General features: G+C 41.5%; 1 protein-coding gene across 3 annotated transcripts in view; it reads left to right on the top strand.

Moving 5' to 3' along the window:
• LOC124158048 (medium-chain acyl-CoA ligase ACSF2, mitochondrial) overlaps positions 1-20,529 on the top strand; it is a 59,127-nt gene that overhangs the window by 19,087 nt on the left and 19,511 nt on the right. For 2 of the 3 annotated variants that reach the window (XM_046533211.1, XM_046533212.1), the window contains 5 exons: positions 1,413-1,656; positions 5,291-5,422; positions 12,383-12,603; positions 17,417-17,534; positions 19,384-19,479. In XM_046533211.1, coding sequence (XP_046389167.1) covers positions 1,413-1,656; positions 5,291-5,422; positions 12,383-12,603; positions 17,417-17,534; positions 19,384-19,479 — 811 coding nt within the window. The remainder of the gene's footprint in view (positions 1-1,412; positions 1,657-5,290; positions 5,423-12,382; positions 12,604-17,416; positions 17,535-19,383; positions 19,480-20,529) is intronic. The other variant, XM_046533213.1, reaches the window with a different exon arrangement.

Below are 20,529 nucleotides of genomic sequence, written 5' to 3'. Positions count from 1 at the left end.
CACCCCGACAGAGATCCAGGAAGGCTTGTTGTGGTGAACGCCTAAGGGAGGCATTAGGAGGGCGAGAGCTTCTCTTCCACTCTAGTGCCCTATGAAACGGAGACGAATCTATTATCTATTTGGCAACGCATTCAAGCACACATGTCACAGAATTTCAACGATCGAGAATTGAAATGGTGCGACATCGCCATGGAAACAGCCCTTGTCAGACCCGAAATAACGAAACATCGCAGGACGACGGTAAAAGGCGGATGAGATACGACGACGCAAGGAATATCTTCCCGTCAGCGATCCAATCTGTCATGATTTTAGACCATAAAAAAGCGTAAGCTGGCGCCCACTATTCATGAGTCGGTGACGTCATCAGTGCTCCGCTGCATTCTCTCGTTCGGAGAAAATCGCTTCTTGAGGGATGGAATTGATCGCGAGAGTACCTATAAGAAGTCACGTGAGTTCGTGATGTCATCAAATGATCAGCGAAAGGGTTCAGCCCGTCTAACATTGGCAGCGATTTGCTCGAGAGGTACCCGAACGAAATAAAAGCGAAAAAAATACGAGCCTTTTTGAAATAAAATTTAAAAAAATGATGAACGGTTAAGTGTGGTTTGAGAGGAATCAAAAAGTTCTGTATCAAATGGAGTGTCGTCACTCGTGCTCTCCAAATGGAATTTGAATGTATGGATTGCTGCACTCTGTTGAGATACACTTTCTTTAAAGATCGAAATGAAGTGTAACTCATTGGATGTCATTGCTCTATGATGATGATTGATGATTATTCATGTAATATAATGTTCCAGCTTTTCGTCAAAGCAAGGAAAATGATTAAAAATCCATCGCTATAATTTCTCTCTTCAGCAAGGCCATCACGGTCAAGGAAAAGGCGTCGTCAACGAAATTGTATTCCTTGATTGAAGAGTGGACACATGAATTTGCTACCGTGCAACCCTGTATCATGTGCGAGGGCCAGGAAAAACGCATTAAAATGGAGTGATTAAAATTCCGAGGAAAGGCATAACACTCCTCTTCTCGGAATACTTTATTGACCCACAGCGCCAATAGCGGATACAGAAAAAACTCAAGGGGGGCGCAAAAGATATCTTGAGTTACCTTTACTTTTATCGTTATAAAAAATAATCAAGTCACATGCAAAGTTTAAGAAAGTTTTAATTAAAGTGATTATACGCATATAGAAGACAATGTCATCTTATGATATTAAAAAATTACAATTGTGTTTCTGCAATGTTTGGCCATATAGACTGCCCCGCAAGGGGGTTGGGCGCGCCCCCTCCGCCCCCATCTGTATCCGCCACTGCATAGCGCTCCAATTAAACTAAACTTAGGACAGTAGTGAAGATGATGATAAGGTCGATATTTCTCTAAAGATGCAATAACCACGATTCACGTCGGTGCAGGCTGTCCAAATCGTCGTCGTCGTCGGCGGTGCTGCAGAATGAGTTTGGGCCCAAGGACAGCTACTGGAACAACCCAGGCGAGAAGCCACTGTCGCACCTCACCATCGGGGCCCTGCTGGACAAGGCGGCGGCGCGGTGGCCGGAGCGGGAGGCGGCGGTGGCCATGTGGGCGCGGGAAGGAGCGGGAGGGCGCCGGACGCACCCCGGAAGGCAGAGCATCACATTCGCACAGGCCAAACACAAGGTAAAAACAACGACAGCACATTTAAAAAAAAGTCTGAGTTGACTGCCATGACAGGCGACTGTCAAGTTCGGGACACGGTGTACGCGGAATGTGAGGGACGGACGTGTGACGGAAGATTGACAATCGAGGTGCGCCTCCTCGAATGACTGACACTGGAAAAGAGTAACGTTAAATCCAAACAACAGCGCGTGTTAACTGACTTATGGTCTTTTAGATCTGTTGATAAATTTATGTTTGGAGTAATGGATAAAGAATTCGTGGCGATTTATTTTGAACTCCTGTAAGTTTTTTTAATGATACATTTCATTTCATTTATTTACTAGTCTCTATGCAAGGAAAAATTATTTTTTCAGATTACGGAAAACAAAATCTGACCTTTAAAATCTAGTATATCATCTTCTTTAGTAGACGAAGTTGCTCACAACTCGGAAATTTATCCTGTCCTAGGGGGTGTGTCCCATTGCCTAGTGAGATCTCTCCTCTTTGGTTCTCTGTGGTCTCTTCTTTGAAACCTGGAGAGATGGAGGTTGGCCAAATCGCGCGTGCATGCACCGAGTTTGCTTTCACGTCCACAGTCTATATACTTTCCGTCAGCCATCTCTTCGCAAATCACGGATTCACGTCTCACGTTCACGTTGATTGTGCCCCAGCCTTTATACTCGACGTGCACGCGTGGACAGTGACCGCGAAGAGAATTGTAAGCTGATAGTGCCTCACGCGCACGAGTGGAGCACCATTGTGGATTGCTTCTGTAATCACCTTCGATGCGTGAACCAGGCTCACCGGTCGATCCAGAAATTGGAATTATATTTACGACTTCGATGTTAAAATCCGAAGGCTTATTGAACGTAGAATAATTTCCCTGAGCTGTAAAATATCTTCATTGAAAATGTCCGAAGAATGGAATTGACAATACCAATGGCAGTGGTGAAAGATCAATATTTCCAAAAACACTTTTTCTGTCGGCTGATCAGGAGAAGATGTGTGAAATCGCAGACGGCTAACCTCTGCTCTGTTGGCACAATTTTATCTCCTCCCAAGAGAAAGACAAAATTTTCGGCGAGTTCGAAATATCTTACAGTCATCGGAATAGCGATTTTTTATCGTTGTGTCACATTGAACGAACTTAAAATTACTTATAAAAGAAGACTCCCTTCTAATGCACTAGAAATTACCAAATTCCACATGACACCAAAAACGTCGTAAGCACAAAGCTTGACGCCACATGTTTTAAAGATTGCCCAGGTGATATTATTAATTATATTTATTGATCAAAATCAGAAGAACTATATTAGATCAAAAATATGATTCAAACAAACAGAAAAATAGTAACCTACATGTCAGGATAAAAATTTGTCCACCAAGGCATTGTGAAGTAAAATTACAATGTAATAATTTAAGCAAAGTAAACGAAACTACCTTCAAAAATTAGCGCATTTTAATGGTTAATTGTGAATCATTTCATTTTGTCCGTCTTACCTAATTAACCTGATTTGAACGCTTTAATCTTTAATCATTTAAAATTCTGAATGTAGAAATGTTATCGAAAATATTCCACGCAATAAAAAACTTTGCTTTGAGGTACAAAACATGACTAGGGAAAGACACCAAGATGGTTTTCAAGGATGTAGTTATCTTCAAAGACAGGAATTGGAAAATTAAATGCCTTGATATGCACTACTTTGTCTATGGAATGATTAAAATTCCAAATAGGTAATGACTGCAATTCTCACATCCATATAATTACGGTCCTGAGCATCTATTTAACCTACATTAGGTTTAGAAAGTCAATTAGACGCAAATTTATGGCTAGCAAGAGTAGCCTGCTAACGGAAATGGACATGTTTGAATATAATCTTTACTCCATAAATCACCACGTCTTACATTAAAAATAGGTTTACCGCACTAGACACTCGAGCATAGGTAGGAGAAGTGGACTCGACCTTAGCTGTTGATCGTTCACAAGGTACACTAAAAAGGGGTTAGTATATCCGGAGATCATTGAAAATAGCTACTCTCGTAGTAAAAGAATAAGATTGATTAGATAAATATAGGATATTTCTATGATAGGACGCTGAACTTCACCAAAAATTTTTTCGATTGTGTTATACGAGTATGAAAAATATATAAAAGATCATATTTTTCGTTTTCTATGCTCACTCTCGAGCTATTCGCGACGACTGCTTTAACCTTTTCGAGCTAAAATTGATGACGTCACGAACTCATCGTCAGCAGGTGACCGCTTCACCTCCTCGTATGTTCCCCGCGTCATTTGTTTCTGGTTTATACACTCCGGAGCGATTTCTCATCTGTATGAAAAGTTTTCCTGAGCGAGTAAATGGATCAGAACTACGTATAATTACGTCACCAACTCAAGAGAAGTGAATGGAGGTGATGAGAGTGGGGGCTCCGGCAGCAGCACTGACTCAGCAGAAAATTAGACACGAATCTCACAGAGTATATACGGAAGTAGAATAAGCACTCAATATTTAATCTAAGTTCTGGACTACTTAATTCTTGGAACTCATCTTTAAATCGTTAGTGTCTAATTAACGCCGTAGATGGCATCGCCGTAGATGACGTCGCTAAAACGACGCCTTCTCGGCTCGTCGCCAACAAATTGTATCACGTTCTTTAAGAAGTCAATTGCTTATCTCTTATTATGTCCTTCAGGGAAAAATCTTACCAATGAATTAAACCCATTTCCCGATTAGCTATCGACCTGAAATTTTCATTGTATATCAGAAAATGAGAAAATTCGTTCTTACGCTATTTCTAGTTATCCAAAGGCGGTGTGATCCGCCACACTTGATCAAATCTGACAAGTTGACGCATTATTTCTAAATTTTAAGAAAGCCTTCGACACGCTACCTCACCATAAACTTTCATACAAATCGCAGTCATGCGGGCTAAACGAAATAGTTGTATACCCGGAAGATAACAGACGCCCACACTAGACGTCGCGGAAGACTGCAGCATAATTTGGACGTCAGGTGTCTCACAAGGAAGCGTACAGGTACATTTCTTGCGGTGGTCTTCCAACTACCTCCATGTATATGCTGTGGATGGTGTTAACATTAATGCGACAGATGAAGTGAAGTACCTGAGAGTCACGATAACCTCGAAACTCTCGTGGGGAACACATATAAGGAATATTTGCGGCATTGCGCTGAAGAAGTTACGATTCGTCAAGCGTATTGTGGGAAGATTTTCGGATGAGAAATTAAAGTTGAGCGCAAATAGGGAATTAACAGCTTTAAAACATCAATGCGATTGATTTAGAAGAGGCAATGATGTCCGCAGCACGGCGACCAGTTCATAGCAATCCATTCATGCTGAATATTTGCGAGAGCAATCGCGAGAAATAGCGTTTAAAAATTGCGAATTTGTCCAGAATTACAATCAAGAATACGAATTTCGTTTAAAACCTCTAATGCCTACGTAATAGCTTATTTCCGATTTTAATCAGATCGCTTCGTCGAGGGAGACGCGAGCGATTACCTTTGTAATAATGTTGGGAGACATCATAGTATCTACTAGGATTAGATAGATACTATGTTGTCGCCTAACATAGTATGGACTGGAGGACCCCTATTCGTGTATGCACTGATGATGTTCTGCTATCCGTTGGCAGGCAGATCGTCTGGCAGCTGCGTTCGTGGAGTCGCTTGGTCTGAGGCGAGGGGACCGGGTGGCCATCTGGAGCTACAACAGCATTGAGTGGTACCTCACGCAAATGGCTGCTGCCAAGGCTGGACTCGTGCTCGTAAGTACATTAAATAATCACTCAATTTTGGATGCACACTCAGAAAAGTCATTGGGACCAAGCAAATGAGCGGTGAGTGCACATTTATGACCCTTCCATTCACCGTAAGGTCTACTCCTCATGATTTTATCAAAAAACCCTGTCATCCTTCTTCCCCTCCCTCGTTTACCCAACATTCTACCCTCTAACACTGTTTTCAACATCAAATTCTCACTCAGTACACGCACCACCCAAACCTTCAGTCTCTTCCGTGATGACATATGAGGAGGTAAGAATCCGAAGGGTACAAGTGATTTTTTCCAAAGAGAGTTGTGTGCAGAATTTGATAGAAAGAAATATGTATTGGAAACTTTGAGGCTAAGAAATACGATTGTCTTTCTGTTATTTGCTGGCATCGAGTGAAAATGAAAAATGCACTAATAAATATTTGATATTTAGTCTTTTTGATCTCCTTTGTTTTCTTTGAAATTTGATGGCAGTGTTCATAGATGTTCTTATCATTGTAAACTCCATTCTAGGTGAGTCGTAGGCAAAGCATACTTAGGATAATATGGGGAAGAATTCGTATCTGGATCTTTTGCGCGTTGCTATAATGCGACGGATATGATTATTTCTCCGTAGGGCATAGAGCCTTTAAAATTCTTAATTGTATGGTAGAATAACGAGGCCAAATTTTGGAATACGGAAGCCTTCAATTTTTTTCCGGAGCTGTCCGCTTTCCGACGCCAATGCGCTTTGAGTTAATTCTTTCCACCATTCAAACATACATTCACACGAGACCCCAAAAATAACCCCACCAAAATGCCCCAAATGAATATCTAGCCCCGAAACACTCTGCCTACGGCTTACAATGCTTTTGAAGGTTTAGGTGACATAATGATTGCTAAAGGTCTTCATGCGTATAGGATAAACCTGAACAAAACCTCTTCACTGCGCTAAATTCATACTTATTTGACAGCTGCACCTCTGAAATAAGCACACACGCATTGCTTACTTATTGTTATCTGGATTTTGAGGAGAAAATCCATCATGGGTTACGATTATAGTGTAAGCCATAAATGTAATTAATCATTTGATTTACATCTAGATAGCACACTGTGGTATTGAAAAATTTAATCAGGTGAATGCCGGCATCTTATTTAGAAAATGCGTGAGGAATCCAGGTATACACGTTAAGGAATAAAACAAAATTAGGAGACTGAAAATGGCCATAGATTACCCAAATGAAATTAAGGGAAGAAAGACATTTCCTAATTTCTGAATCTGGAAAGATTTTAATAATTAGCAATGGTGTTTCTCGTAAGAGCTGTCAATATTGAAATATGAGCAGTGGCGCCGACTCCATGGGGCCTGAGGGGGCCCGAGCCCCCTCAATAATTCGTTATGGGTGTGAGGAAAAAAGTGTCAGGCCTGTCAATTTTCCCCGGAGTGTCCAGATATCGAGATTAGAGTTCTCAGTGTTCTAATTTTGATCATATAACTCTTCTAAAATGCTTAAAAAACTTAAAACTCACTACTTACAAAATTTCCCGGGGAAAGATCCCCGGTTTGGCCCCCCCAAAATTTTGTAAGTCGAGGTCCCTGAATATGAGGCAAATTTTTCGAAAAAAATAATACGGAGGTCTACTTCAAAATGCAGTTAAACCAGTACTCACATCTAATATTATTCCAATATCTGGCGGAAATTCTATATGAACATTATATGTAATTGATCGGACATTAAACCCCAGATACTTTAACAGGAATCTCAGAGGCCTATTCGCAATCAGAAAATAGCATGAGTCATTACGAGATAGAGGAATGTAAAACTACACAGGGCGTGGACTGATATCACCGTCTGATAATGCTAGAGGCAGTTTAACAGATCCCATCAGCAGCAATTAACTCAACGATTGGAGCAAGTGCGCAAAAAACGCAATATCCGGTGCGGAATTCATTATTCAAGAAGCAGGTTCTTAATCGTTTAAGTGAAACCGTAGCGATGCACTAAAGATTATCATTATCGACCAGGGAAATGAGAGGGTCTCAATCAGTCAAATTAAAAAGCTTTCCAATTGTGATGAAAGGGTTTTCGAGGCTAAAAAAGTTCGAGGCTCAAATATCCACTCAGCGAATGCAAGTCACCTGGAATTTCATTAGACGAAATTCCAAAAGCCATTCATTGTTCCGATTACCTCCTGATTAAGACAAATGAAGATTTTTCGATTGCAATAGCCAAATTTATCTTGTATCGGCCTGGAAAAGAAAGGTCTAAATTCATTATCAAACATAGGCGTGGTAACTAGTACTCTTGAGAATTTAGGTAAACTGAATAGATAGGCAAATGCAGGCATTCTTATCGAGTAATGCCAGTAATTGCCTGACGTCCTCAGATTTGTACGCCCGTCGTGAAATCGTAAGTCCTCTAGATAGAAGACCATAGAGTAAGTATACTCTATGGTCTTCTATCTATTTCACTCGCCATCCCTGGTGAGACCTCAACTGCTGATGCATGAAATCACGGACAATATACCACAAGCCGATGGGAATTCCGAGGTAACGAACTAGGCCTAATATTTCTTGAGCAATGGAGCTCAAGTATCTCTTCAGTTGGAACAGTAGCACACTGAGAATCACTTTGTAACCGCACAATAATTTACAGGCGAGATGACAACGATGAGGAATCCAAGTAAAAATGTTACCAAAGGGGAGTGTTTCCCATACTCTACCTTACACCCTGCGAGCCTCCTCTAAGGTGTATGGCAGACGGCATTTCTTACCCTAACATGCTCTCAGCTGCATGCAGCGGCCACCGCAATTACAAGTGTCTTTGTGAGATAGGGTTTAGCTAACACGAACCGATGAAGATCCTTACGACAGATCGTAGGCCCACGTGGACATACATCACTCACTCGCAAAGAGCATAAATTATTTTGACGATTAAGTCTTATATCACAAAGACTCTTTGTCATCACGCACGAGAATACAAGCCAAGTCAGTCAAAAGAACACTTAAAAAAAGAACACAAAGCATTCCCGGTGGGCTCACTTTTTCCCCCGAGATTAGGAATGAGAGGAAGGACGAAAAACGTCAAGAAAATGATCTCTCTCACTGTCAGAAGAAAACGGCTAGCGTCCAAAAAAACTCCTGCCACACTCCTGTTGAGAGTGATTAAGTTGTAGTAATTAGTATGTATTTGTCAATTGACCTCCGTGGGAACTATCTTCGGTAAGCCACACTAGTGTTTACTCCGCAATAACCTTACCAGAAAGATAAAATTTGCGAAAACTACCTTCAACAAAGAGATAAATTGTATTATAAATTAATATTATGTTATAAAAATATTCCACCCATAATTCTTTCACGCATTCCGTAATATTTACCAAAAATATTTACCGCTCTATTTGAAACTCTGCTATTTAGCCCATTGGAAAGAATAATTATCGCAAGGGATTTATGTTACACCATTCGTTTTCCTCAAAAAATGTCCCACTTCGTTGACTTTGGCCACAAGGCAATATAACGATTACCTTCGCTATGGGGTACTTCATAGAAGGGGATGATTAAAAAAAGATAAAAATTAATTATTATGATTCATTCTTCCAGTCAGAGCATTTGGAAAAGCATACGTGACATAGGGAAAGATTCAAAATTAGTCTATTCACACTTAGCCACCGTACCTTTATATATCACGTTTGTGGACACAAAAAAGACTTAAGAAAACGTGGATTGGAATAAAATGTTCGCAATCCTGGGAGAAATTGGAGAGTTTTGCAATAACCGTAAAATTACTTAGAATATATTATACAAAAACCAATTATCTCTGGATGGAGCTGCAAAGAAGAAAGAAAAAGAAAAGGACTAAGAGAAGGGTGTGGTCTCTCCCAAGTGGTAATTTCCAATGGGTCCATTCAGAAAGATATCAACGCAACAAAAGAGTCAATCGACAGGTGTGAAAGGCCAGGGTGAAAAAGTTATCATGCTGTCATATCAGAGACAAAGAGAGGTCTGAAGAAAAATCTATTCATCATGAAAAACATAATGACAAGATACATGCAGAAAATTAATGCGAAGACAAAAAAGGTCTGCAGAAGAAGAGAATAGGCGATGGCCAACCTGAAGCTATGAAGTCATTAACTTCTGGCGTTTAAGGAGTTCTGCTACTTGGGTAGCCCATTGACCAGCAGTGAACGAAGCAACAAAGGAATAGTCAGTGGAATAGCACAAGCAAAGAAAGCATTATTCAGGAAGATGAGACTTCACACAGCTGAAAAGATATGCGCTAAAGTCGGGAAAGGATTATACATTTTGAGCACTCATGTCTTTATGATAGTGAGGCATTGGCGATGACAGCAGCGGCGAAATCAAGGGTGTAAGTTGTCGAAATGTGGCGCTAGAGTATGAAGATCAAATGAATAGACCGGTGAGTAGTGCGGCGAGAAGTTTTAAGAACGGCAGGAGAGGAGTCTTTTGAAAAACTTGGGCGGAGACACGAGGATCTAATGAAAATCATTGCTGAAGGGAAGGGCAGTTGGAAGAGAAGAATGGCAAAGGTGGGCCGCGGATGAGAGGAGGTGAGAAGAAGAATATAAGGCAGAAGAATCAGGTGAGGGTCGAAAGATTGGCGGATGGGAGAATTGATTGGAGAGCTGCTTCAATCGAATCTTAGCATTAATGCCTGTCGATAATAATGGTTAGTTAAGTAAAATCCTACTCAAAGGGACTTTATTTTTAAAATACTTCCGCTAGTCTAAACTTCCTCAGCGCCACAAAGCGATCACAGGAAGTTCGTAACTAAATCAAAAATTGGGCTGCGGCAGATTTAGTTGGGATTGAAATTTCGTAATAGTGAGATCCAGGGTTCATTCTTTTGTTGTTACAACTATAGGGGGCAAAATATGATAAACAAGTTTTGTTTTTCATAGGTCGCTACCTATAGTTCTTCTTCTTCCCTTCTTCTTATAACTACTTCATAAGAATTTACTCTTAAATTAATCTCGGGAGTAGGTGGTATTCGCAGATACATAAAGCAAGTAACGGACTAATTGGATGAAATAATTACAAGCGATACCTTGACAGGAACTCCTTCCTGAGGCGATTAATTGAAGCACTCCTAGATTGGGTGATCCCCCGTGGTCAGAAGAACCTCTTCCTTGCGCCGTGACACCTTGGATGGCATTCGCTCCAAAAACGACACGGAAGTTATTGTGTTCAGCCTTAAAACTAATACCTGCAACAATACTAATATTTCTCTTCAATATACCTGCGCAGGGATTGAAGAACACTGACAATCGAATCCGGAATCGCTTAAACGTGCGTTGCCACGACATGCTCGTGCCGGTTGAGATGAAGAACTGGATCGCGATGAACAATGGGATGGGCACGTATAATTGTCCGCCAATAGGCATTCAAATAGATGTTGGGCCAATGGAATTCAGAAGAGAAAGACAACGGAATCCCCCCTCCTCCTTACTCTCTGAAGTTCTTCGCTGGGGGAAGAGGGAGGGGAGGCTCATATCTCACGAACCGACTTTTCTTTTGCTAAGATCAAATGCCACAAAGGTTGAGCAATTCCCCAGGGCCTCTCAAAGCTTTAGCGATCCTTCGATTGAAGTTAGGTTTCACTAACACTGACGCAGTTGTCTGATCCGTCAACGATCGTAAATTACGCTGCGGAAAGAAGAGTTTGTTCAATTTGTTTAAAAATCTATCCCTGATTCCGCACTAGCATTAGCACATATTGGATTGATTCTATTGTCAGTGGCTCAACTTTATCGAACGTCGTCATATTAGGGGGAGTAATTACGGGTTAGTAATTCTCCGCATACCTTTCATTTAACCCAACCTGCTTTGACATTTAACGTCTGCTGACACGGAAGTTTTCCCACGGGATGTGAAAAACATCCTTCCTTTAACGTCGTATTAGAATAAAAAGATTCGCGCCCAGAAGACAAAGGAAATATACAGTAATGCAGAGAGATTTAAAGTGTCATTCTTTCCTCGTGCTCTCAAGGCCTGGTTAAACGGTACATAGACCCTCGAATGTTCATGCCTAAATGCATGGACGATTCTGGTTTACCGGAACGTAGCGGGTACGAATGCATGAATTAAATTAGACCAGGTTCTATTCATCATCATCTTTAACATGCATTCGCACAATTTGGGCGCTCGCATGGTGATTGTTTCCATTCATCCACACGTTCATAAATTTGGGCATTAACAAGCACTGGTTAATTCACGAGGCCTTCGGGGTTTCTCAATTCATAAAATTAATCGCAGATGTCGCTAGGGCTCTCCTTACACGTTCCACACAATCTTTATTAGCCCCGATCATGGTTTCGACACCGTTATATCGTTATCAAGGAATTCGCGAGCCAGTTCCTCAAGTGTGGATCAGTGAAGGAGGCAGGATGGAGGGGGGGTGAAAATAGAGTGGTTCTTTGGGGGTGCGCAACGGAAGGGGCGGTAAAAAGGACAAGGACGATTGTGACGTCAGAGAATCATGGAATGAGTCAACTCTTTCATGTTCTTAGGAGGTGAATGTGCATCGCATAAAATATCGATTTTTCAAACAAGGACAACAGTAAAGTCACAACAAAGAGTTTAATGCTAAGAGTCAAATACATTTTATACCGTAGCAAGTTCATGGGGGAAAAAGTCTATCAAATAAATTAGCATTCAGTTTGTTAATTTTGCAGTTCTTATAGCTTGGGTACTTCACATTGGTATAGAAAATCAATGTTTTACATTTCTTCTTTATGCAAAATTTCTACGTCGAAATCACAAGCGATTCAGCGAATTCCAGTAAATTCTCAACGAACACCGACGACGGATCGCCAAGAACAGAGCATTTTGCATGCTCTTTTCATCCCATAGAACACTTTCGTCCCGTTCGCTCCATTTTCTATTCATAATTTTTTCGCTGTCGAATACCGTAAGCTTCAGCTGCCTTGCACTTCATCCAATCTCATTGGCTCGTAGGTGAACATCAACCCCGCCTACTGGGATCAGGAGCTGCTGTACAGTCTGCGCAAGGTGGGCGCCAAGGCCCTGCTGGCGGCCGATAAGTACCGCGACAGGAGCAACCGAGAAATGGTGGAGGGGGTGGTGGCGGGACCCCTGGCCGACCGCCCCCGCTCCGTCCGATGCGGACACCTGCCCGAACTGCGATCCGTCGTCCTGCTCGGACAAGAGAAGTGGGAGTAAGTGCCAATCACTTTCCTTTATTCTTCCTATAGTTTTAAAAGACCATTTTTTTCTCATACTCTTCGTTGCACTTCCTCATAACTTATTCGGTCGATCCATTCATGTTCTTCATTCTTCGGTAGCACCACATTTCGAATTAGACCACTCCATATTACTCTGCTTCTTTCGAAGTCCATGCCTCGCTTCAGTAAAGAAACACGTGTGGCATCAGATGAATTGTTGACTTACCTTAACGCTTGTAATCTCAGTAGTAAGTGGATGCTTCTTCAAGTAGAATAGGTACCCTCTTCGCCTGTGCTTTTCTAACGACCATTTCCTGTCTTTCCCCGTCCATCGTTAATAACGTGGCATCCTTGGTACCATACCTCTTTCACCTCTTCAGGCATTTCTTCTTCTAGCTTAATGTTTCTCCTCTCTTTAGCTAAATTCTATTTTACTATTTTTGTACTTTTTTAAGTGATATCAGGCCGATGACCCTTCAATATTTATCAGTTTTTTTCAAAACCTTCTTTTAATCGACAGTGACTCCTATACCTTTGCTTCATTGCTTTTAAAGCACAGTGGTTTCGATCGAAAAAGTGAATTTATCCTCACCGAGACACCGACGTTCAGTTATCTGATCCGCAGCATCCAATCATCAGATGGCGGCGATTGGTCAGCTGTCGCGAAGCAGCTTGGACTGGGACTTTAAATATGCTCAATCGACGTTTCGATAATTAATGTGTGCACATAATACTCCATGTCATCTAGGAATGTTTTGATGGCGATGTAAGCTCGGATCTTGGGCAACACACAGTTGCTATTCATGTATCGCATCCACCGTCTTCATTTATCACTACGCCCTGGTTTAATTCGAAAAAGTGTTCAAAATATGCATTTTTATAACCTTCGTCAACAATGTAATCTGAAATATTTAAAACAAAATTAACTTACAAAAAAACAATTTACCAAAATTATTTACTTTGTGTTATCTTTAATTTTTTTACAGTAAAAACGATGCTTACAACTTTTCAGCATAAAAATTAAGGATCTTTTCACGAATTTTCAAAGCAAAAATTAAAAATTCGGTCTAAAATGGATTAATATTTCAGGCACATATTGGAGGGTCAGTAGTTCGAATGTTCATTTTAATAAAATCAAATTTTGTCAGTTTCAAAAACGGGCAATGGATAGACAAAATAATGAAACGAAATTAATTTTAACCTTGTTTTGTTAAGGTAAAAAATGCTGACTTGAGCATTAGATACTTTTATAATTCGTACTGATTCATAATTCCGTAGTGACCTTAACTGCAGAAAGAAAGCAAGAGGCCAAGCCATTCTAATTTCCAAAAACAATCGCGTCTTTCAAGATCTTATGTCTGAAGTTCCTGATTATATTTCCGCGATTCGAGAAAAATACCATCCAATTACTTTTTCTGATTTTCGATTATTAAAACGTGAATTCCAAACTTTTCATTGATTTTTCTTGGAATTAGTCAATTCCCAATATTTTCCCGATCTAATGTCTGTTTCGGGCATCAGGCTGCACGAGAGGCTCTCGCGGCATGAATTTGCATGATCTAAGGTAAAGCCACTTGTTGCTCCACGAAGAATCCTTCCTGTAATCTGATGTGATGCACATGATTCGGGTGAAGCGACCGTCTTTTTCATGCTGATGTTGGGACCAATACCTTCTCCTTTTCAGTGAAATAAATTTTCTCCCTCTTGCTAGAAATATTTTTCCTTCTTTACCTTATTTATGGTCTTATGAACACTTGTGCCAAAACTTTTGGCTACTTTCCATGCATTAAATTTCCGTATTTCCGTATTTAAATAATCATGGGCATGTATAAACAATAAGCGGAAAGAAACCCCTTAATGTCATGTTCGTTCCAATGGAAGTTAACGCGGAAAGGGTTTTAATAGCAGAGAATGGTCGAAGAATCAAAGAGATAAAGTCTCGGTTGAAAGAGCCGCGCCCACCAATCAAAGCAATCGACCCGCGTCCATCAATTTCTTTCTTTATCGACGCCCGAGACGATTTTCATCAATCACTTAGCTCGAGCTTCACGATGAGAAAGTCCGCATAAGTAACGAGTTTCATCGCCTCTTTCGATCACACACGCAGCAGATACCTACGCCCACACTCCCCCCTGGCGGCCAACACTCAAAACACCTCGCCCTCCCTCGGTGTACGGAAAAAGTTTTATTTATGCGACATAATTACATATCGTAGTAAAGGGGCGTTTATGAAATATTTCTTTAGAATTTCAAAATCTGCCGGATTAATTGAAGACTCGAGGCATTTTACGTGCACTTCAAATGTTCCGCTATGCTCTGAACCACTCCCTCAAAGGACTTATTGTGCAATTTTTCAGCTTTAAGTGGAATGGGCCCTCATCATTCCATTGCGCAAGAGCTCCCACCTATCCGTCTTCATTACCTCGCTGATCGACCTCCAAACGTCCATCGCTGACCAGTGAATCTTTGGCTTCCGTTCCTGTCGCTTAAGATCATGGGAATTTTGATGACTAAGATTAAACAAAAACGGCTCGCACACTGAGCAGAGCCACGCCTACCCATAAGAAGTATCGACAGGCGCCCATCCAAGTCAGCCTCCTTTCCCCTCTATACCCGAGGTATCGACGAGCGATACCGCGGTAATCGCGATACCGTGGGTGACACACATGTTCAAGTCGACGCCATATTTTTAGACTTCAGAAAGGCATTCGATAAGGTCCTGCATTTAAAGCTGATTCAAAAATTGGAAGCATACGGTATTGACACGTACGTAATTGGTTGTATCAAAGATTTCCTAAATGATCGCGAACAGAGGGTTGTTTTGGATGGAGTTAGCTCGGATAAAATGCAAGTTCCCTCAGGTGTACCCCAAGGAAGCGTTATAGGTCCTCTTTTGTTCCTTCTTTACACTGATGACATTACCATCGCGGTCACGAGAAAAATCCGCCTCTTCGCAGATGATGTAGTTGTACACAGATAAGTTTACGACCATTGCGATAGATAAAAGTTAGAAAAGGACCTCGCTGCATAAATGGCGCAGAACTTGGGAGTTAGAATTAAATCTTGGAAAGTGTATGGTGATGAATTTTTGGGAAAATCATACATCTTCAAGAAGAAGTGCCGCTAACCGTATTCAATTATCAAATGCGGAATTCGTAAAATACTTTGGGGTCACCATTACTCGGGATCTTTCGCGGGGTAAATACATACGCGAAGTATGCGCGAAAGCTAACCGTAAACTGGGATTCGTAAAAAGAATTCTCAGTTAATGCCCTATAAAGGTGAAAGACATAAGCTACCTGACTCTTTGAGGCTTCAGAATATGCTGCTGGCGTGTGAGACCCTTATGAAGTGGGACGGATGGCTGATATCAATCGATTACAGCGCAGGGCGGCCAGATTCGTGATGAGTTGTTACGACAAAAGGTGCAGCGTGTCCAGTATGTTACGCGAGTTAGGATGGGAATCTTTACAGGAGCGTATATCGAAGTTTAGGCTAAATTTACTTCGTTAATTCGAGGAAGAAATTTTCTCAGACGACGTGAAACATATCCTTAGTGTACCGTCGTACTATGGTGTACGTGATCATGAGAAGAAAATAAAAGAAATAGGCTGTAAAACAGAGAGATTTAAAATGTCATTCTTCCCTCGCACTATTAAGGATAGCAACGGTGTCTCAATGAATAGAATTAATGGCGTCACTCGCTAGGATCACTCATTGCATGTTTTTTTCATAGTTCTAACCTTGCATGTATTTGCTCTAGGAATTAATGACCATTGGCAATTTTTGACTTTGCATGAATATGCATGTATCTTCTTTTGCTCGTATGCGTAATATTTTTATGACCGTGTATGTGGCGATCCTCTTGCATGCTGCATGTTGGTGATTCGTCACCCCCTGCCAAACACCCTAGAGGTGACTCGCAGGATATTATGTAGAAGTACAATTTCGCGTTTGCACCAATGCTGCCTGCGCCCTCTTTACGAGGAGTGAATCAGCGTAACGAGTAAAACAACGCCCGTGTACTTATCATGCTGTTCATCCGATTCGCGGAATTGAGGTTTCAGACTTTGTGAGACGACTTAAAGGCCGTTGGACGACTCCACTATCGAAACGTCGGCAACAAGTAACGAGAGACTTGACCTGGCTGCAAACCCAACTGCAATTTATCTTCATTAAGACTTTTGAGTGGAGAGCTGCGTCAAACTAGTCTAAGGATTGTTGACCAGTGATGATGATGATAAGACTTTTAAAGTCACATTTTTTTAAATTCCATCTTAAAAATACCTCTAATCTCATGTGCTTTATTGACAGTGTAGTACTAGTCCCATCCCATTTGAATCAGCAGCGTATATTCGACATATTTTCGGAGGGGGGACCAAGACCGATGTTAGATTAGGTTAAATAATTTATAACAAGCTAACTTCAAGACATTTTATATTCAAATCATATGTGAAACTCAAAAAATAACTAAAATACGATAGCACTGGTAGATAGATAACCGAAAGTATTACGGCAGCTTAAACGTTAACAAAATGTTCCTCGTTTCGTTTGCCTCTCGCACCCCCACTTCCTGTATACCCCCCTGACATGGACGAACTTAAAGTTTTATCAGAATTTTCCGCAGAAGATGGCACTTCAAATATATAATGAGATTCCTTTAAACTTATTTGGTTTCAAAGGAAAAATAATTTCACATCATTTAATTTGAATATACAAGTATTTAGTGATAATTTTTCATTAATCGATCTGAATCGTGTCACATATCATTATTTAATCCAGTAATCCTATACAAAATCAATTCCAGGGGTTTCCCTCACTTCGACGAGTTGATCGAAGGTGCCAGCGATGGAGCACTGGAAGAGGTTCGACAGCTGAGCTCGAAAATACAGCCAGACCAAGGGTGCAATATTCAGTTTACTTCGGTAAGTCCATGGCAGTCAATCTACCGGACAAGGCACAGTAAACAATTGACTGATGACAGCGACCCTTTCCACAATGAACTTTCCTCTTACATTCTCAGTGAGGCCTCCGCGTCCTATCTACAAATGATATTTTCCACTTATTCGCTCTACAAGCATTCTTCCCTCTAACACCGTTTTCAACATCCCCTCCCCGCTAAGTACCTACTCGCTCCATCCACACCTGCAGTCTTCTTCGTATCCCATCGAGAAGGTGCCTCTCCTCACCCACCATCTCCAGCACTTTGTTGTTCCTCCTCCTCCCCGTCCCTCCTTGTGAAGTCCCTACTACAGCCCATCATAGACTATTGCTTAGCACCCTGTTCGGACCTCATTGGAAGAGAGCTACAGAGGCTTCAAGAGGTGCAAAACGCCTGCCTGCATGAGGTTCGCCTTCCGCCTGGGACCATCTGACCCCCCCTTCTATGCTCGTGGCTGAAAATCAAGGAGCGTCGAACACTCGCAGTGCTGCAAACCGGGTGGAAAATTTGGAAGCACCGTGTTCCATCCTATTACATCCACAACAGCATGGCTCTGCTCAGCGATATCCACACGTGGAACACGCGACATGGAGGAAACAAATTTCTGGTCCCGATCCATAGGTGCTCGCGTATGGTGGGATCATTTACTATATGCACCTTTTCCCGCTCAACTAACGCCCTCTAGGATGACCAGAGACGCAACTGGTCAAGGACGAAGATGATCCGACAGCTGGCAAAAAAAAACACAACGTGGCCTAGCTACATAATAATATAAATCATCTATCATCATATTAATTTTTTTAAATGATGACTGTATTCCTTTATTTCCGTATTGATAACCTTGCAAAGAGAGCCCTGGTCCAGAGGAAGGGGGGGGGGGATTGTGGCCTCATCTTGGACAGGTAAAGAAATAAATCAAATCCCTTTTACTTTCTCCATTCTTCGCCACACCCACATCTGGAACGCCTCCAGTCTTCTCTCGTCCTCCTTCCCGCAAGTGTCCATTTGTTCGCACCGCAGAGTGAATCACTTCAGATCAGACTCTTCGCAGTCTTCTCCGTCATGCTCTTACAAAGGGATCATCTCATCAGATCTTCCTAATTCATTCGGTATGTTTGAAAATAAATTATCTTTAAAAGTACCCGAGCGGTTGATTCACGAGGAGCATTTTGTGGATTACCCCACCCTGTCTCCCATCACCACTTGTACCTCCCTCTTCATCTTCCCTTTCATTCTATCACATCTATAAATCCTATTGTCCCCCGCCCCCCCTCTTCCGCTTTCCTTTAAAAGTATTTGCAACATCCCCTCCCCACTCAGTTAGCCCCAACGAAACCTTCCGTCTCCTCCGTATTTAATCTACTAGAATTTCTACTTGTAGAAGCTTCCTCTCCTCGCCCACCATGTCCAGCACTTCCTCTCCTTCCATTTCACGCCCTCCGTACCCACCCATGTTTCGGATGCTCCTGCGTCAGGCCCTCCTCATTCCTCGGCGTTCGCGTTTCAGTCGTGGATGTAATGCCTCTACTCACAATAATCATATCAGCTCAATAATTGATTATCTTGGAGCTTAACGATCAATAATAGCGGATTTGTACTAGTAATAAGATTGGAAATCATTTTTTTGTGGATAAATAGCTATAAAATTTCACGTATTTTATTCATGTAAATTTTCAATACACTAACTCCATTTTCATGAAAAAAGCAACACCCGAAGACAACCTCCATGCGGGCTCACGAAATGACATGACATTTCACATGACTGAATGACACTGGAATCGCCACAAGAAAACAAATAAGAATCATTAAAAATGTCTCACTTTTTCCCTCAGGGCACCACTGGACAGCCTAAAGCAGCATTCCTAAGCCACCACAATGTCGTCAACAACGCTGGTTTCATGGTTCGAAGAGCTGGACTCGAAGATATGGTGAGTTCATAAGTGATAGCATTTGGGGACATTACTCTCTTTGGGACCTATCAACTGTAATAATCGACCGATTCCATTTTCCACTAATTCTTCATAATGCCACCTCTCACACCATCTATTTGAACAATAGAACTTTCATTCCCAGAATTTAAAGCACAACGATACTATGGCCAACTTAAGTGATCATCTTATGATTACCACCAGACAGACAGAAGCTTACGTCACCTGGGAACTCATGCCAAGAACCTCACATGCCTCAATGGAGATAGCTTTGTGTGCCAAGATCATGCGATTAGTAAGGAGAGGGATATCATTTTAGTCTGAAATTTTAAATTAAATTAAAAAATAAATTGTTTTCGGGTCATAGCATTGAATTCATATTTCTTATGAATGACTTGAAAGAGTAAAAATAAAATTAAACCGTAAACTACATCTTTACGACTGATTTTCTCCTGGGTTGGTGCGGTAGCTGGAGTATCGTCTGGCCTCCCACCTTTTGATACTGGGTCCGAATCCCGGCGGCTTCCTGGGGCGGATTGAGTTCGCTGTGGGGGGAGGCGGTTGCTAACTTTCAGCTGCTCCTTGGTGGAATGCAATATCACTTTCATATTCATAAAAAATAAACATCTACAAGGTACTTGTTGCAGTAGCTCTAATCTCTTCCAATTTTTTCCCGATTGAAGACTAACCCAGTCCCTAACCCAGTTGATTTTCGGACTTAGGTTTTTGATGCCTTAGTTGAAGAATTTCCAAGTGGCATTGAACGACTAACGTTTATGGATCCACTCACAGTCAGCGATGAAACGCCTGAGGTCTGATGTGCGTGCGCCAAAGTGGCTCTTAGATATATTCATCAAGTATTCTGAAACATTTTAAGCTAAGCTGGCGAAGTAAAAACTTACATATTAATCTCTCCCTTCATCAACCAATGACAAAAACCAAGCCAGGGGACAGGAAATTTGTGACAAATAAATGATAACCCCTGGATAAATTTCCCTCGAGTTTCGAACCAGGAAAGAGAGTCCATCGCGACGATTTTGCCCATTAAGG

The sequence above is a fragment of the Ischnura elegans genome, chromosome 4 (genome assembly GCF_921293095.1).
Source record: "Ischnura elegans chromosome 4, ioIscEleg1.1, whole genome shotgun sequence".
NCBI classification, from domain to species: Eukaryota; Metazoa; Arthropoda; class Insecta; order Odonata; family Coenagrionidae; genus Ischnura; species Ischnura elegans.
The sequence above is the reverse complement of the archived record's forward strand: the minus strand, read 5'-3'. Positions and strand labels throughout refer to the sequence as shown.